The 19,653-nt window shown below is 45.0% G+C and overlaps 1 protein-coding gene across 1 annotated transcript; it reads right to left on the bottom strand.

Annotated features, from left to right (window-relative positions):
• Positions 1-4,480: 4,480 nt before the first annotated feature.
• LOC120997628 (ceramide-1-phosphate transfer protein) lies at positions 4,481-19,347 on the bottom strand. The gene is made up of 2 exons (XM_040427790.1): positions 19,184-19,347; positions 4,481-5,864 (listed from the first exon to the last, which is right to left on the bottom strand). The coding sequence occupies exons 1-2, from the start codon at positions 19,306-19,308 to the stop codon at positions 5,342-5,344; spliced, it is 648 nt and encodes a 215-aa protein (XP_040283724.1). The 5' UTR covers positions 19,309-19,347; the 3' UTR covers positions 4,481-5,341.
• Positions 19,348-19,653: the final 306 nt, after the last annotated feature.

The following is a 19,653-nucleotide window of genomic DNA, read 5'->3' as shown; positions in this document are numbered from 1 at the left end:
ACATGTTTAGTTAAACCTACCACTTCGGTGAGATAGTTAAATCGCTTAACCTCTTGCTCACCAGGCTAATTTAATGGAGACGTGAGCAGATTAGGCTTCACAGATGACTGTGATTCCCCCCCCCCCCCCTCCCCCTGAGCCTTCATTTGAAGTCCTTGGCTATGCCAATTTCATGTTCTCACTTTTCATACCTGTCTTATGTTTTTTTATGATTTATATTCTGGGTTCACTTTACTGTTTAGATGTCGGGTCTTGGAGCATATGTCATACCTATATATGCGATTTTTTGCATTACAAAGATGTCCGTTATGAAACTCAACTTAGCCACGTTCAATGTACATGGCTGCAATGACCCATGGAGCAGAGCCTTTCAAATCCTGAAAAAAGCTGAAGCGGATATTGTTATACTCCAAGAGACGCATTTTAAGAAAGGTCGAGTACCGAGATTGTCTCATTCCTATTACTAGTTTTGGTACCACTCCTGTTATGACCGTTCCTCCTCTAGAGGGGTTAGTATTGGGATCCATAAGAATGTACCTTTTTCCTTAATAGCTGAGGTGGTGGGTCCCAAGCGGAGATATCTTCTTTTAAGAGGCACCTTAGGTAGTGTCGAGATCACATTATGCATCTCTATGCTCCTAATGTCAAAACTATCAAATGGATACGAGAGACATTGCAAACTCATTGTTTCATCTCGTTATTTGCCTCCGGTTTGCTTATTGTAGGAGGAGACTTCAATCTGACCCTCAACCCTCTATTAGATTCCTCGACTCGGAGATCTGCCATCTCTTATAAAGCGATTAAAAGTATTCATGGAAGACTACGTGAGCTTTGCTTGAATGATGTCTGGAGGTCAATGCATGGCGATAGGAGAGACTATACTTTTTATTCTAACCCCTATAAGTCTTATCAAAGATTAGACTACTTCTTTATACAGGATAAACATTTATCCCATTTACAAAGTGCTGACATCCATAGCATCACAGTATCTGATCATGCTCCAGTCTCCTTCTCGTTGAGTTTTCCAACAGTGCTAAATAGAGAATGGTCTTGGAGACTCAACCACACATTATTAGACATGCCCTCTAACATTAGCACCCTATCTAAGAAACTTCATGATTACTTTGACATAAACTCCAATTCTGATTCCTCCCCCACTTATGTATGGGAAGCCCACAAAGCGGTGGTCCGAGGAGAACTCATAGCCTTAGGCTCACATCTTAAAAAGCAATGTATGGCACATTTATCTTCGCTGCTATCCCATATAGCAGCTTTAGAACACACCCATAAGAAATCCCTGGCGTTGCGAGATCATGAGGCCTGGCTGAAGCTGAGGGAGGAACTCAAAATACTACTAAACTTTAAGGCAGCGCGGGCCTTTCTCAAAATAAAACAAAAGCACTATGCACATGGGGACAAAGGTAATAAGATTATGACCGCACTTATCAAAAAACGTAAGGAACAAACCCACATTCGGAAGATAAAGACCTCAGAGGGTACAATTAAAGATACCATACAAGAGATAGCTACAGTCTTTACCTCTTATTATCAGTCCCTTTACAATATTCGCCCACATGAAACGCCTAATGAATTCACAACTAGGATGGAAGAATTTTTAGGCACCCTTCATCTTCCTCAACTAACACAGGAGGACTGTGAAACGTTAACAGCGCCAGTCACCTTAACTGAGATCCAAGATGCCATTAAAACAACACCTGTGGGGAAAAGCCCAGGCCCAGACGGATTCCCAATGATATATTATAAAAGTTTTTCAATGTCCTGGGACCACAATTGACAACCTATTTGAACACACTTCTCAAGGGGGCTCCTCCTGCTCTGGAGGCTCACATCACGATCCTCCCTAAACCCGGTAAGGATTTGGAGATTCCCTCAAGTTACAGGCCCATTTCGCTTTTAAACACATATAAAACTTTGGGCAAAAATACTAGCCCGTAGAATAGCCACCTTCCTTCACAAACTGATATCGCCTGAACAGTCAGGATTTGTGGTGGGGGAGAGAATGCAGAGACAGTACCTTCAGAGTTCAACAGACAATAGAATATGCTATATCCACCAATACCCAACTCACGCTTTTAAGCACAGATGCTGATAAAGCATTTGACAGAGTCGATTGGGGATTTATGGAAGCTACCCTTCAGAAATTTGGTTTTCCAGTCCAGGTTTTAGCAGCGGTGCGGTCTCTGTATTCCTCCCCATCTGCAAAAATTAGGATAGATGGAGTACTCTCCCCCTTTTCAAATCTCGAACAGAACGAGACAAGGGTGTCCGTTATAACCTACACTTTTTATAATGTGCCTGGAGACACTTTTAAGGGCAATTAGACAAGATGACCATATCAGAGGCCTACTGGTAGGGACTGTATCTCACAAAGTTGCTGCGTTTGCGGACGATATGCTTTTGTTTCTGTCCAACCCAGTAGAGGCGTTTCCTGCCATACTCACCTTATTACATAAATTTGGACAATTGTCTAATTTTAAAATAAACCTTTCCAAATGTCAGGCTATGGGAATCAATACTCCTAACATAGTCATATCTGGATTATCAAAAGAATACCCATTCATATGGGCGGATTCTCAGATCAATATTACCAAAAGACCCTAATAGGCTATATCAGGCAAATTATCCCGGTCTATTGTCAAATATCCAACAACAATTAAAATAACTATCTATACCTTTTATGTCATGGATGGGAAGGAAGAATTTACTGAAAACATATATCCTCCCTAAACTACTGTATTTAATGCAGACTCATCCGATACACTTACCGGCTCCATTCTTCCTGTCGGTGCGAAGGCTTTTCTCTTCCTTTATCTGGAAGCACACCAAACCACGCCTAGCACACGATACCTTAGTACTACCCAAACATGAGGGGGGATTTGGGCTCCCAGAAATTCAGTCGTACTATAAGGCTATTCAACTGAGACTTCACTCTGAACTAATAAACCCACGAATTACCAAATTAGGCTTCCAGATTGCCAGCAACATACTCTCCTAAGGATTATGTTAATGTTTGGAGAGTTTCATCTAGGGCGCGGCCGGGTCTCGTGTTCCCGTCACAGTTCAGAGGAGTCCTCTATACATGGCAGCATATATCCTCACTTATGAACTTCTCCGAAAGCCCCTCACCATTTATGCCCATTTGATTGCTACCTTACTTTTTCCAAAGGGACTTTGTAGACTATATGGGCGTTTGGTCGGCCTTTGGTAGCCAGGCAGTTGGGGATATTTTGAAGAGGAGAGCGATACCTTCCATGCATGACCTCCAGATGTCATGGGGGGTTTCCAGATGGACACAAATTCATTACTCACACGTTTGCTGAATCTGTAAGTATCTTGACAAAACTCAAAGGAATTATGTACCTTCATGGCATGACACAATAATCAAATCTTCTGACCCAGGTAGAAGGCTTGCCTCCCTTCTCTATAAGATTTTGGAGTTGAAAACCGCATTATATCCTTCAATGGGAGAAAGATTTAGGAGCAACATTTACAGCTGAGGAAGTCACTAAAATCCTGAATAATTCCCATGGATTTTCTCGATGTATTCGCATACAGGAGAACTCCTTTAAGTTGTTAGTCAGGTGGTACCGCACCCCAGATACTCTACACAGAATGGATCCCTCAATTCCCTCAGAGTGCTGGAGATGTCATAAGGCACAAGGTTCTGCCTTTCATATTTGGTGGACTTGTTCCAAGATCGCCCCCTTCTGGGAAGAAGTGTCACAGGCCATTAGCCAGATATGCTCAATAATATTCCCTATAACGCCTACATTAGCGCTCCTAAACTTGTCAAATAGTCAGTACCTTCTTACTAGATTTTCTCTAGTTGCGCATTTGATTGCTGCGGCCAAATTGCTTATACCACTACATTGGCTCTTGGATCAGATGCCGTCAATTACTGAATGGAGGCACAAAATACACGAAATATGCAGATTAGAGGAACTAACTAGCTGGGAAACACTCTCACAATAAGGCTCCATTCACACGTCCGCAAATGGGTCCGCATCCGTTCCGCAATTTTGCGGACTCATTCATTTTCTATGGGGACGGAATGGATGCAGACAGCACACAGTGTGCTGTCCGCATCTGCGGAGCGCAGCCCAGATCTTCGGGTCCGCAGCTCCGGAAAAGATAGAACATGTCCTATTCTTGTCCGCAGCTTGCGGACAAGAATAGGCATTTCTATAGGGGTGCCGGGCGGGTGTGTTGCGGATCCGCAATTTGCGGGTCTGCAACACACCACGGACGTGTGAATGGAGCCTAAGTTTCTCAACCTCTCGTCCCCTTGGATTCAATGGTATGAGAAACTTCCTCAGGCACCATAATGGTGCACCATTAGATATATATTTACTCCCTTATCCTTCTCCCCTCTCCTACCTCTATAGACCTCCCCTCCTGTAAGGGCTTTGATTGGCCAAGCCAGCCCAACATAACAAATGCACTTACTGAGGTACCCTTCTTAATTTTTTATTACAATTTTTCATTTCAGCCTTGATTACTTTGCAGTCAAATGTAAACAGCTTTGCTTCTTTCAGTGTCAGTATTATCTGTATGACCTCCCGACATGTGTTATGCGTTATACATTATGTTGATGTTTCAAATGTAAACGTTAATCTGACTATTGTACAATGCAAAAATAAAAAAAGACATATCTGTATAGAATGTACAAGCAATATACACTTATTTGGTCCTTATACAGTAATAACAGGTGAACTTTATTAAAGGGGTTGTCCAAGATTTAGGATTAGAAAAACATAGCAGCTTTCGTCCAGAAACATCAGACCTGTCCATGGGTTGTGTCTTCTGGCTCAGCTAAATGGGAATGAGCGACAATACCCACACGCAACCTGTGATGACGAGAATAAAGTTGCTTAACACCTTATTGAGCTTTTCCCCGAGGAGCATGGTGCTCAGGAGAGGGCATTGTTTTAGCAAGCAGTGTGTGCGGAGTGGTTGATTTCCTAAAAATAAGGCCTTTATGCATATCTCATCTTCAGAGTGTATCACAGATGAGTGTCCAGTCTGAGTGCAGGTCTTCTGACCCAAACACACATCATAAGCATATACACCCATAACATAAACTTGTGCGAAACAGGCCATACATGTGTTTGGGTGGGAACCCTCTACCTGTGGACATGTAAAGATCTGTTATTTGGAAGAAAGTAGCCATGTTCTTCTAACCCTGTGCAACCCCTTTATGTGGTTTAGGGAATTTATATTTGGTAATGCCACAATCACTGAAGAACAATTGACCATTTGGTGTCACCAAGAAAGTGATAAGAATTATTTTCACATGATTTTCAAACCCTTGAGAGGACATTCATGGTAGATCTAGAAGGTTGTGTTGGGAGTACAGTTCTTGGGTAAAGTCATAGACATTGGAAACATATGGCATGGCTTCTCCGAGCATATCCACCACATCTTCTGCTGTCCCAACATTCATCACCTCAAAGAACGTGTTACGGACAGGAAGAGCCAGGAAGGCCACCGTTGCAGTTTTCCGTATAATCCAAGGGTGATAGTTGGCCAGAGAGTCATTGTAGGCCTCTGTACATAATGTGGAGGTCTTACTGTTTTCAGAACTTGTTCTTAACTTCTCCAGAAAAAGCTGAAGCCAGCGCAAGGCTCGGTGCAATCGCAGTATGGTACGGCAACCAGAGTCTGGATGACTGCCGCGTTTTGTCAGGTCCACCAAGTTAGAGCTGAGCTCATATTCCACCATGGATTGGAGGGTCCGATACCGTTCTCCACTTTCCCCTTTTAGATAATTTTCCATTATATGAATTTTGTTTACAGCATCTTTTGAAACGAAAGAAAAGATCGTCCCAAGGCTGTTCATAAACCTAAGTGAAAGAAATAGTTAAACATGAAGTTAAATTAAAAGCTAAGTGAATGTCCACCCTTAAAAGGGGTTGTCAAGATGGGGGGGGGGGGGGGGGCAAAATTCTGAAAGCCTTCAGCGAGAATTAGAAAAAAAAAGGAAAAAAAAAAAAAAAAACACATCACAAATCTCCTCCTGCTCCCATCCAGACACATACTGGTCTCTCTCGACACACAGGAAATGCCCTTTTACAGGCTGTGGGCAGAGATTGGCTGAGTAGGCACTGCCTTTGTGTCGAGATAGGACCAAGAAATAGAATCAACAGAGAATTGGTGAGTATTATTTTTATTTTAAAGGGGTTTTCCAAGAGTTTTTTTTTTTACTGCACTGATGACCTATCCTCTGGATAAGGCCTCTTGCACACGACTGTCGTTTTGGTCCGCATCCGAGCCGCAGTTTTGGCAGCTCGGATGCGGACCCATTCACTTCAATGGGGACGCAAAAGATGCGGACAGCACTCCGTGTGCTGTCCGCATCCATTGCTCCGTTCCGGGTTCCGCAAAAAAAAAAAAAAAATATAACCTGTCCTATTCTTGTCCGCGCTTTGCAGACAATAGGCAGTTATATTAAAGGCTGTCCGTGCCGTTCCGAAAATTGCAGAACGCACATGGACGCCATCTGTGTTTTGCGGATCTGCGATTTGCAGTCCGCAAAACACACAATGGTCGTGTGCATGTAGCCTAAGTCATGAGTATATGATTGGGGGGGTCCTTCCTGTCACCATGAAAATGTAAACTACAGGCAGCGTGTTATAGAGCAGGAGGAGCTGAGCAGATTGATATATAGTCTTATGGGAAAAGATTCAGTAAAACTTGTATTTCATTCATTTAAATCCCTGCTCATTCTGAGCTCTGAAGTCCAGGAGGCGGTCCTATCAGTGATTGACAGTTATCTCTGCATACACAGTCATAGAGGGAAGGCTGTCAGTCACTGATAGGACCGCCTCCTGGACTTCAAAGTCCAGGAACCTAAACAAATGAAATACAAGTTAGGGCTCAATCACATGACCGTATATTTCTGTCCGTTCCACAATTTTGTGGATCGGATGCGGACCGATTCCTTTCAATGGGGCCGTAAAATTGTGTAGTATGTCCTTCCCGTGGTCCTGCAAAAAAAAAAAAAAATAGAACATGTCCTATTTGTCACTACCAGAGCTTTGGGACGTTCTCACAGCTCTGTTTCTCCACCCCTGTGATGATGTCACTACTAGAGCTGGGAGGAGTTCTCACTACTCTGTTTACTTTTGGTTTCTTTCACCACAGCTGTCCTTCATGTGTTTGATTTTCCTCTCTTTATATCACCCCTCCTCCTATGATAGGATGTGGATTATAGTTCTCACTTCAGTTGTAGCTCTGGCTTTAGTTTCTTCACTTGTAGCTATCAGTTCACTGGACCTGTGTTCTCCTGCAGCTAGCACTCCGGATATTGCCAGCCTGTCCTTGGATCCGTCTTCTCTACGGCTGCAACACCGTCAGCTAAGTGTGCAGACATTGTTGTGTTCCTGTTTATTTTCTGACTGGATCTGAGGTGGCCACGGTTCCCTCCATATACTGAGTAGGGCACTGGTGGCCGTGCCCCTTCCACTATTGTAGGGGTTACAGTGGTCATTAGTCTTAGGCACGTGGGCATGCCTCTTTCCGCCATTTGGATCCGGGCATGTGCTTTAGCAGAATAGGGAGAGCGTTGAGGGTCGGACAGGGGTCACCCGTTATCCTCCCTAGTTCTGGGTCCAGTCAGTAGCTCTGTACTGTGTATTACTATTGTTGCCCACATACAGCCGTGACATTATAATCCACCAAAACCGTCCTTTTTTGACATGGATCCGCTTTCTGGCCTGGTTGACCGCATGCAGGGTCTTTCTTTGGAAGTAGCGGATCTCCGTCAATCTATGACTCAGCTTCAAGCATTGGGCCCTGCTCCGGCTCATGGAGTCTGTTGCGAGCCAAAGGTCTCACTTCCGGAGACGTTCTCCGGGGGCAGTGAGAATTTTGTTCGTTTCAGAGAGGCATGCAAACTCCATTTTTGCTTGTGTCCTCACTCTTCTGGTAATCAAGAGCAGAGGGTGAGGATTGTCATCTCCCTGCTCAGGGGTAATGCTCAGACTTGGGCTTTTTCGCTGCCATCAGGGGATCCCTCCCTTCGATCCGTGGAGGGATTTTTTGTGGCCCTGGGGCAGATTTATGATGACCCGGATCGTGTTGCTCTGGCCGAATCTAACCTACGTGTTTTATGCCAGAACAAACGGTCTGCGGAGCTTTATTGTTCTGAATTTCGGAGATGGGCAGCTGATTCGGGTTGGAATGATGCTGCACTCCGGAGTCAGTTCTGTCATGGTCTCTCGGAGAGATTAAAAGATGCGTTTGCTTTCCATGAGAGACCAACGTCCTTAGAGTCTGCCATGTCATTGGCGGTACGCCTTGACAGGCGTCTAAGAGAAAGAAACGAGACCTCTCTGTCCAGCCATTGTCAGTCTAGGGGAAGTGGTGCGGACTCATTCAGTGTGCAGGGGCCTCATCCTGTCTCGCTCCCCTCTGAGGAGGAGCCCATGCAGCTAGCTCGACTTGCCCCTGATAAAAGAGGATTTAGTCCTCAGAGTATGGTCTGTTTTTGTTGTGGGGGCATAGGTCATTTGGCAAATGTTTGTCCATCTAGGAGATTCTTGAACCGTACTAAGAGCGATAATAAGAGAAAAATCTCAAAAGGTAAATCATCAAGTTCTGCTTCATCTGCTACTTTGGGCAAAGTTGATGTAGGATTTGATGCTTTTCCTCTGACCTGCAGTTCCCGTTTTCTCCTGTCTGCCAGGGTGGCGCTAGAGAGCAAAGTCATTTCTTGTGAGATTTTTGTCGATAGTGGAGCGGCCGTCAATCTTATTGACACTCAATTTGTAGCCATGCATGGTTTTCAGGTTTGCACATTAGATAAAGATATACCTGTTTTTGCTATTGACTCTGCTCCACTCTCACAGAGATCTCTGAAAGGCATTGTTCACAATATCCGGCTAGCTGTAGGTGACACTCATGTGGAGGATATATCTTGTTTTGTCCTTAACGGATTGCCGTCTCCTCTAGTTTTGGGGTTACCCTGGCTCACTAGACATAACCCCACTATTGATTGGCAAGGAAGGCAAATAAATGAGTGGAGTGACTTTTGTAGAGAGAATTGTCTCACAGCGACTTTTGCAGAGGTGTCTACTAAAACGGTGCCATCATTTCTCTCTGATTTCTCGGACGTGTTTTCCGAGAGCGGTGTTCAGGAGCTACCTCCTCACCGGGAGTTTGACTGTCCCATTAACCTCATTCCCGGCGCCAAGCTGCCAAAAGCACGCCTCTACAATCTCTCACAACCGGAAAGAATCGCTATGCGAACTTACATCTCCGAGAGTCTCGAAAAGGGGCATATTCGTCCCTCAAAGTCACCTGTGGCCGCGGGTTTTTTTTTTGTTAAAAAGAAAGATGGCTCTCTGAGACCTTGCCTAGATTTTAGGGAGCTGAACCGTATCACGATTCGCGATCCCTATCCCCTTCCTCTGATCCCGGACCTCTTCAATCAAATTGTTGGGGCCAAGGTGTTTTCCAAATTGGATTTGAGAGGCGCGTACAACCTGGTCAGGGTCAGAGAGGGGGATGAATGGAAAACGGCCTTTAATACCCCTGACGGGCATTTCGAGAATCTCGTTATGCCTTTCGGCCTGATGAATGCTCCGGCCGTCTTTCAGCATTTTGTTAATAGTATTTTCTATCATTTAATGGGGAAATTTGTATTGGTGTATCTTGATGATATTTTGATTTTTTCCCCTGATGTTCAGACCCATCAGGATCATCTTTTTCAGGTTCTGCAGATTCTGCGGGAAAATAAATTGTACGCCAAGCTGGAGAAATGTCTTTTTATGGTATCGGAGATTCAATTTCTGGGTTTTCTCCTCTCTGCTTCTGGTTTTCGCATGGATCCCGAGAAGGTCCGTGCTGTACTTGAGTGGGAGCTTCCTGAGAATCAGAAGGCATTGATGCGCTTTCTGGGTTTTGCGAACTATTACAGAAAGTTCATTTTGAATTATTCCTCTGTTGTCAAACCCCTCACTGACATGACAAAAAAGGGGGCGGATTTTTCGTCTTGGTCGGAGGAGGCGCTTGCAGCCTTTTCTAAGATTAAAGAGAATTTTGCGTCTGCTCCCGTCTTGGTGCATCCCGATGTTTCCTTACCTTTTATTGTTGAGGTGGATGCTTCCGAGGTGGGTGTGGGTGCGGTTTTGTCCCAGGGCCCTTCCCCTGCCAAGTGGCGACCCTGTGCCTTTTTCTCTAAGAAACTCTCCCCGGCAGAGAGAAACTATGATGTGGGCGATAGGGAGTTGTTGGCCATCAAGTTGGCTTTCGAGGAATGGCGCCATTGGTTGGAGGGGGCCAGGCACCCTATCACCGTTTTTACCGACCATAAGAATCTGGCATACTTGGAGTCGGCCAGGCGTATGAATCCGAGACAGGCCAGATGGTCTCTGTTCTTCTCCAGATTCAATTTTGTTGTTACATTCCGACCTGGGATAAAAAATGTGAAGGCTGATGCTCTCTCTCGCTGTTTTCCGGGAGGAGGAAACTCCGAGGACCCGGGTCCCATTTTGGCGGAGGGGGTAGTTGTTTCTGCTCTATATTCCGATTTGGAGGCCGAGGTCCAGGCTGCCCAGACTGAGACACCTGCCCGTTGTCCTTCTGGGAAGTTGTTCGTGCCTCCTGAGCTACGTCACAAACTCTTTAAGGAGCATCATGATACGGTTCTTGCTGGTCACCCCGGGAGTAGAGCCACGGTGGATCTCATTGCTCGGAGATTTTGGTGGCCGGCTCTTCGTAAGTCGGTGGAGGGTTTTGTGGCTGCTTGTGAGACGTGCGCTCGTGCTAAGGTCCCTCGTTCACGGCCTTCAGGTTCCCTTCTCCCGTTACCCATTCCTTCCCGTCCTTGGACACACCTGTCCATGGACTTTATCACGGATCTTCCTCGTTCCTCGGGGAAGTCGGTGATCCTGGTGGTGGTGGACCGTTTTAGCAAGATGGCTCATTTCGTACCTTTCCCTGGTTTACCTAATGCTAAAACGTTGGCGCAAGCTTTTGTCGACCATATTGTTAAATTGCACGGCATTCCCTCTGATATTGTTTCCGATAGAGGCACGCAGTTTGTGTCCAGGTTCTGGAAGGCTTTCTGTTCTCGCCTGGGGGTTCGGCTGTCCTTCTCTTCTGCTTTTCATCCGCAGTCGAATGGTCAGACTGAGCGCCTCAATCAGAATCTGGAGACATATTTGCGCTGTTTTGTTTCAGAGAACCAGGAGGATTGGTGTTCATTTCTCCCTCTTGCTGAGTTTGCTCTGAACAACCGTCGTCAGGAATCTTCTGATAAGTCACCATTCTTTGGTGCATATGGGTTCCATCCACAGTTTGGGACATTCTCGGGAGGGGCTCTTTCTGGTTTACCTGAGGAGGAGAGATTTTCCTCGTCTTTGTCTACCATTTGGCAAAAGATTCAGGGTAATCTTAAAAAGATGAGTGAGAGGTATAAGCGTGTGGCTGATAAGAGACGTGTGCCTGGTCCGGACCTGAATGTGGGTGATCTGGTGTGGTTGTCTACTAGAAACATTAAGTTAAAGGTTCCCTCCTGGAAATTGGGTCCCAAGTTTATTGGGCCTTATAAAATCTTATCAGTCATCAATCCTGTTGCCTTCCGTCTTGATCTTCCACGGGTTTGGAAGATACATAATGTATTTCACAGATCTCTCTTAAAACCATATGTCCAGCCCACGGTACCCTCCTCTTTGCCTCCTCCTCCGATTTTGGTTGATGGCAATCTGGAGTTTGAGGTTTCCAGAATTGTGGACTCTCGCATGGTCCGCGGTTCTCTTCAGTACCTCGTTCATTGGAAGGGTTATGGTCCTGAGGAGAGGATGTGGGTTCCGGTGTCGGACATTAAAGCCACTCGCCTCATCAGGGCATTTCATAGGGCTCATCCTGAGAAGGTGGGTCCTGGGTGTCCGGAGTCCACCCGTAGAGGGGGGGGTACTGTCACTACCAGAGCTTTGGGACGTTCTCACAGCTCTGTTTCTCCACCCCTGTGATGATGTCACTACTAGAGCTGGGAGGAGTTCTCACTACTCTGTTTACTTTTGGTTTCTTTCACCACAGCTGTCCTTCATGTGTTTGATTTTCCTCTCTTTATATCACCCCTCCTCCTATGATAGGATGTGGATTATAGTTCTCACTTCAGTTGTAGCTCTGGCTTTAGTTTCTTCACTTGTAGCTATCAGTTCACTGGACCTGTGTTCTCCTGCAGCTAGCACTCCGGATATTGCCAGCCTGTCCTTGGATCCGTCTTCTCTACGGCTGCAACACCGTCAGCTAAGTGTGCAGACATTGTTGTGTTCCTGTTTATTTTCTGACTGGATCTGAGGTGGCCACGGTTCCCTCCATATACTGAGTAGGGCACTGGTGGCCGTGCCCCTTCCACTATTGTAGGGGTTACAGTGGTCATTAGTCTTAGGCACGTGGGCATGCCTCTTTCCGCCATTTGGATCCGGGCATGTGCTTTAGCAGAATAGGGAGAGCGTTGAGGGTCGGACAGGGGTCACCCGTTATCCTCCCTAGTTCTGGGTCCAGTCAGTAGCTCTGTACTGTGTATTACTATTGTTGCCCACATACAGCCGTGACACTATTCCTTTCAGTGGAAGGCACGCGGCCAGTATGCATGTTTTGTGGATCCGTAAAAACGGACACAGTTGTGCGAATGAGCCCTTATATTGAATCTTTTCCCACATAACCATATATCAATCTGCTCAGCTGCTCTGGTTCTATAACATGCTGCCTGCAGCTCAGGAATCATGTTCAATGTGACTGGTTCCCTTTAACCTACCCGGAGCCTTTTCACTAAACGTTTTCCCCATTGGACACCCCCTTTAAACACCTTTGTTTTTAATCATGATCAGCCAAACATTTGCCATTTTGTGCAAGCCTAGTGTTTTTTTTTTATGTTTTGTTAACTGGCTCCCCTATTGGCCAGTTTACTTTGCCATGTTGTTGATTGGATCACCTGTACGAACGATCCCATGGACAACTGATCAGAAGCACTGCGGACGATACTTCTCTTAAATGTAGTGTTGAGCGAACTTGTGTTTTAAGTTCGGCGTCTAAAGTTCGGGTTATCAAAGTATCCAGTTATGGATTCTAAAATCCGTTATGGTCCATGGTAGCGGAATCCATAACGGGATACTTCGATAACCCGAACTTTAGACGCCGAACTTAAAACACAAGTTTGCGCAACACTACTTAACCACCTCAGCCCCCAGTGCTTAAATACCCTGAAAGACCAGGCCACTTTTTACACTTCTGACCTACACTACTTTCACCGTTTATTGCTCGGTCATGCAACTTACCACCCAAATGAATTTTACCTCCTTTTCTTCTCACTAATAGAGCTTTCATTTGGTGGTATTTCATTGCTGCTGACATTTTTACTTTTTTTGTTATTAATCGAAATTTAACGATTTTTTTGCAAAAAAATGACATTTTTCACTTTCAGTAGTAAAATTTTGCAAAAAAAAACGACATCCATATAGAAATTTTGCTCTAAATTTATAGTTCTACATGTCTTTGATAAAAAAAAAATGTTTGGGTAAAAAAAAAATGGTTTGGGTAAAAGTTATAGCGTTTACAAACTATGGTACAAAAATGTGAATTTCCGCTTTTTGAAGCAGCTCTGACTTTCTGAGCACCTGTCATGTTTCCTGAGGTTCTACAATGCCCAGACAGTACAAACACCCCACAAATGACCCCATTTCTGAAAGTACACACCCTAAGGTATTCGCTGATGGGCATAGTGAGTTCATAGAACTTTTTATTTTTTGTCACAAGTTAGCGGAAAATTATGATTTTTTTTTTTTTTTTTTTTTCTTACAAAGTCTCATATTCCACTAACTTGTGACAAAAAATAAAAAGTTCTATGAACTCACTAGTCCCATCAGCGAATACCTTGGGGTCTCTTCTTTCCAAAATGGGGTCACTTGTGGGGTAGTTATACTGCCCTGGCATTCTAGGGGCCCAAATGTGTGGTAAGGAGTTTGAAATCAAATTCTGTAAAAAATGACCTGTGAAATCCGAAAGGTGCTCTTTGGAATATGGGCCCCTTTGCCCACCTAGGCTGCAAAAAAGTGTCACACATCTGGTATCTCCGTACTCAGGAGAAGGTGGGGAATGTGTTTTGGGGTGTCATTTTATATATACCCATGCTGGGTGAGAGAAATATCTTGGCAAAAGACAACTTTTCCCATTTTTTTATACAAAGTTGTCATTTGACCAAGATATTTATCTCACCCAGCATGGGTATATGTAAAAAGACACCCCAAAACACATTCCTCAACTTCTCCTGAGTACGGGGATACCAGATGTGTGACACTTTTTTGCAGCCTAGGTGGGCAAAGGGGCCCATATTCCAAAGAGCACCTTTCGGATTTCACTCCTCATTTTTTCCTGAATTTGATTTCAAACTCCTTACCACACATTTGGGCCCCTAGAATACCAGGGCAGTATAACTACCCCACAAGTGACCCCATTTTGGAAAGAAGACACCCCAAGGTATTCCGTGAGGGGCATGGCGAGTTCCTAGAATTTTTTATTTTTTGTCACAAGTTAGTGGAAAATGATGATTTTTTTTTTTATTTTTTTTTTCATACAAAGTCTCATATTCCACAAACTTGTGACAAAAAATAAAAACTTCCATGAACTCACTATGCCCATCAGCGAATACCTTGGGGTCTCTTCTTTCCAAAATGGGGTCACTTGTGGGGTAGTTATACTGCCCTGGCATTCTAGGGGCCCAAATGTGTGGTAAGTAGGTAAATGACCTGTGAAATCCGAAAGGTGCTCTTTGGAATGTGGGCCCCTTTGCCCACCTAGGCTGCAAAAAAGTGTCACACATCTGGTATCTCTGTATTCAGGAGAAGTTGAGGAATGTGTTTTGGGGTGTCTTTTTACATATACCCATGCTGGGTGAGATAAATATCTTGGTCAAATGCCAACTTTGTATAAAAAAATGGGAAAAGTTGTCTTTTGCCAAGATATTTCTCTCACCCAGCATGGGTATATGTAAAATGACACCCCAAAACACATTCCCCAACTTCTCCCGATTACGGAGATACCAGATGTGTGACACTTTTTTGCAGCCTAGGTGGGCAAAGGGGCCCATATTCAAAAGAGAACCTTTCGGATTTCACAGGTCATTTTTTACAGAATTTGATTTCAAACTCCTTACCACACATTTGGGCCCCTAGAATGCCAGGGCAGTATAACTACCCCACAAGTGACCCCATTTTGGAAAGAAGAGACCCCAAGGTATTCGCTGATGGGCATAGTGAGTTCATGGAACTTTTTATTTTTTGTCACAAGTTAGTGGAATATGAGACTTTGTATGAAAAAAAAAATAAAAAAAAAAATAAGCATTTTCCACTAACTTGTGACAAAAAATAAAAAATTCTAGGAACTCGCCATGCCCCTCACAGAATACCTTGGGGTGTCTTCTTTCCAAAATGGGGTCACTTGTGGGGTAGTTATACTGCCCTGGCATTTTCCAGGGGCCCTAATGTGTGGTAAGTAGGTAAATGACCTGTGAAATCCTAAAGGTGCTCTTTGGAATATGGGCCCCTTTGCCCACCTAGGCTGCAAAAAAGTGTCACACATGTGGTATCGCCGTATTCAGGAGAAGTTGGGGAATGTGTTTTGGGGTGTCATTTTACATATACCCATGCTGGGTGAGAGAAATATCTTGGCAAAAGACAACTTTTCCCATTTTTTTATACAAAGTTGGCATTTGACCAAGATATTTCTCTCACCCAGCATGGGTATATGTAAAATGACACCCCAAAACACATTCCCCAACTTCTCCTGAGTACGGCGATACCAGATGTGTGACACTTTTTTGCAGCCTAGATGCGCAAAGGTGCCCAAATTCCTTTTAGGAGGGCATTTTTAGACATTTGGATACCAGACTTCTTCTCACGCTTTGGGGCCCCTAGAATGCCAGAGCAGTATAAATACCCCACATGTGACCCCATTTTGGAAAGAAGACACCCCAAGGTATTCAATGAGGGGCATGGCGAGTTCATAGAAATTTTTTTTTTTTGGCACAAGTTAGCGGAAATTGATATTTTTAATTTTTTTCTCACAAAGTCTCCCGTTCCGCTAACTTGGGACAAAAAATTCAATCTTTCATGGACTCAATATGCCCCTCACGGAATACCTGGGGGTGTCTTCTTTCCGAAATGGGGTCACATGTGGGGTATTTATACTGCCCTGGCATTCTAGGGGCCCTAAAGCGTGAGAAGAAGTCTGGAATATAAATGTCTAAAAAATTTTACGCATTTGGATTCCGTGAGGGGTATGGTGAGTTCATGTGAGATTTTATTTTTTGACACAAGTTAGTGGAATATGAGACTTTGTAAGAAAAAAAAAAAAAAATTCTGCTAACTTGGGCCAAAAAAATATCTGAATGGAGCCTTACAGAGGGGGGGGGGGGGGGGGGGGGATCAAGGACAGGGGGGGTGATCAATGACAGGGGGGGTGATCAATGACAGGGGGGGTGATCAATGACAGGGGGGGTGATCAATGACAGGGGGGGTGATCAATGACAGGGGGGTTGATCAATGACAGGGGGGTGATCAGGGAGTCTATATGGGGTGATCACCACAGTCATTGATCACGCCCCTGTAAGGCTTCATTCAGACGTCCGGATGCGTTTTGCGGATCCGATCCATCTATCAGTGCATCCGTAAAAATCATGCGGACATCTGAATGGAGCTTTACAGGGGGGTAATCAATGACAGGGGGGTGATCAGGGAGTCTATATGGGGTGATCACCACAGTCATTGATCACGCCCCTGTAAGGCTTCATTCAGACGTCCGGATGCGTTTTGCGGATCGGATCCATCTATCAGTGCATCCGTAAAAATCATGCGGACATCTGAATGGAGCTTTACAGGGGGGTGATCAGGGAGTCTATATGGGGTGATCACCACAGTCATTGATCATGCCCCTGTAAGGCTTCATTCAGACGTCCGGATGCGTTTTGAGGATCGGATCCATCTATCAGTGCATCCGTAAAAATCATGCGGACATCTGAATGGAGCTTTACAGGGGGGTGATCAGGGAGTCTATATGGGGTGATCACCACAGTCATTGATCATGCCCCTGTAAGGCTTCATTCAGACGTCCGGATGCGTTTTGCGGATCGGATCCATCTATCAGTGCATCCGTAAAAATCATGAGGACATCTGAATGGAGCTTTACAGGGGGGTGATCAGGGAGTCTATATGGGGTGATCACCACAGTCATTGATCATGCCCCTGTAAGGCTTCATTCAGACGTCCGGATGCGTTTTGAGGATCGGATCCATCTATCAGTGCATCCGTAAAAATCATGAGGACATCTGAATGGAGCTTTACAGGGGGGTGATCAGGGAGTCTATATGGGGTGATCACCACAGTCATTGATCATGCCCCTGTAAGGCTTCATTCAGACGTCCGGATGCGTTTTGAGGATCGGATCCATCTATCAGTGCATCCGTAAAAATCATGCGGACGTCTGAATGGAGCTTTACAGGGGGTTGATCAATGACAGGGGTGTAATCAATGACAGGGGGGGTGATCAGGGAGTCTATATGGGGTGATAACCACAGTCATTGATCACGCCCCTGTAAGGCTTCATTCAGACGTCCGGATGCGTTTTGCGGATCTGATCCATCTATCAGTGGATCCGTAAAAATCATGCGGACATCTGAATGGAGCTTTACAGGGGGGTAATCAATGACAGGGGGGTGATCAATGACAGGGGGGTGATCAGGGAGTCTATATGGGGTGATCAGGGGCTAATAAGGGGTTAATAAGTGACGGGGGGGGGGGGGGTGTAGTGTAGTGTAGTGGTGCTTGGTGGGACTTTACTGAGCTACCTGTGTCCTCTGGTGGTCGATCCAAACAAATGGGACCACCAGAGGACCAGGTAGCAGGTATATTAGACGCTGTTATCAAAACAGCGTCTAATATACCTGTTAGGGGTTAAAAAAAACACATCTCCAGCCTGCCAGCGAACGATCGCCGCTGGCAGGCTGGAGATCAACTCTCTTACCTTCCGTTCCTGTGAGCGCGCGCGCCTGTGTGCGCGCGTTCACAGGAAATCTCGCCCATCGCGAGATGACGCATATATGCGTGACTCTGCGCAGGGCTGCCACCTCCGGAACGCGATCCTGCGTTAGGCGGTCCGGAGGTGGTTAAATGCAAGGCTGGCTTAAAGTTCAGAGGTGATAAAAGTCAGACTGGTGATGGTCCATCCAATGAGTTCTACAAACTGAAAAGAATGGCGTGGTAATAAACAAGCAGAAAGCGCTCAAACCCACGTGCAGTTGTGTGTGTGTGTGTATATATATATATATATATATATATATATATATATATATACACACACACATACATACATACATACATACATACATACATACATACATAAACACAGGGGAGCAAATCCTGCACTTGTGGCCCGTTGCTAATAATGATCCCCAGCAAAAATGCATACAGTGGAGGATGCCCGCAGCAAACCACAAGTACCACAATAGACATCCTATACAAGATAGCAATTATGTGGATGTGATAATCAATATAACAAAATAATAGCAAAGACAGGTGCACTCTGCGGTCTTACCATACCAGCCAGTCTTGAGTGGGACTCGCAGACTCCTCCCTCCTCCCATTGCTACATGCTGGAGGTAACTGGTGAGTTGTTTGTGAGTCGGCCTCATGCTCCTGTAATTTGCCCACTGGCTCCTGGTATTGCCCACATGGCACAGGTAGGTGAGTGTTAGGTCCCGAGCTACTTGAGAAACCTTGGCGCGGTGCTCGGGCTCAGACATGTCCTACACCGTAGGACATGTTGGCTAATCTCTCAATTTTAAAATCAGTTTGAGGGTTTAGTAAGACCGCAGAGTGCACCTGTCTTTGCTATTATTTTGTTATAATGCCATCTGTTGAGATCCCCAACAATTTCTAGAACAGGGTTCAGGGAGGTGAGCCGTGCGTGATTGTTTTCATCTGCTCTATAGACTTTGAATGGAGGGTCAGAGAACTTCCAATATTCTAGCGATTGGTGGGGGTCTCATTGTTTGGACCTCTAATACTTATCTAACACTGATCACCTATCGGATGGAATACCCCTTTCACAATTACTGTTACATATGTAGACATATCTTAACTAGTGAAGATCAGACACTCACCTGACCAATCCCCTCCATCCATTTAGATAATGCTCTACAAGAACATCTTGGTCATCATCCTCCAAGCAAGACTTGAAGCTGACCAGGACCTCCCGGAGTGAGAACTTCTCTTCTGTAGTGGACATGTTAGGTCTCGCTTACAATAACTCCAACAAGGCTCCAGCTCCTTCAGGTGACCTGTGTGAAGGAATATCCATCAACCCTTCACAATATCAGTTTTATGCAGCACATATAATGAGGAGATAATATGTCCTGCACTGCTCTCTGATCACACAGGGCACGTACCCTGTAGGGTCCCGGAAGCTTTCTTCCAACAGCTCCAGTTTTGTTCTGGGGAAGTCAAGCATCTCAAGGCTCTAAATACATACTTTACAAGGAACTGAAAGGCTGAGGAAACAGTTCTAACTGAAGCATGAAGGCCGACAACTGCCCTACATTATGGAAAAACAGCAGAGAAACCACAGGGGTGG

Source organism: Bufo bufo, chromosome 1, assembly GCF_905171765.1.
Source record: "Bufo bufo chromosome 1, aBufBuf1.1, whole genome shotgun sequence".
Taxonomy (NCBI): domain Eukaryota; kingdom Metazoa; phylum Chordata; class Amphibia; order Anura; family Bufonidae; genus Bufo; species Bufo bufo.
This window is presented reverse-complemented; position numbering and strand designations above follow the sequence as displayed.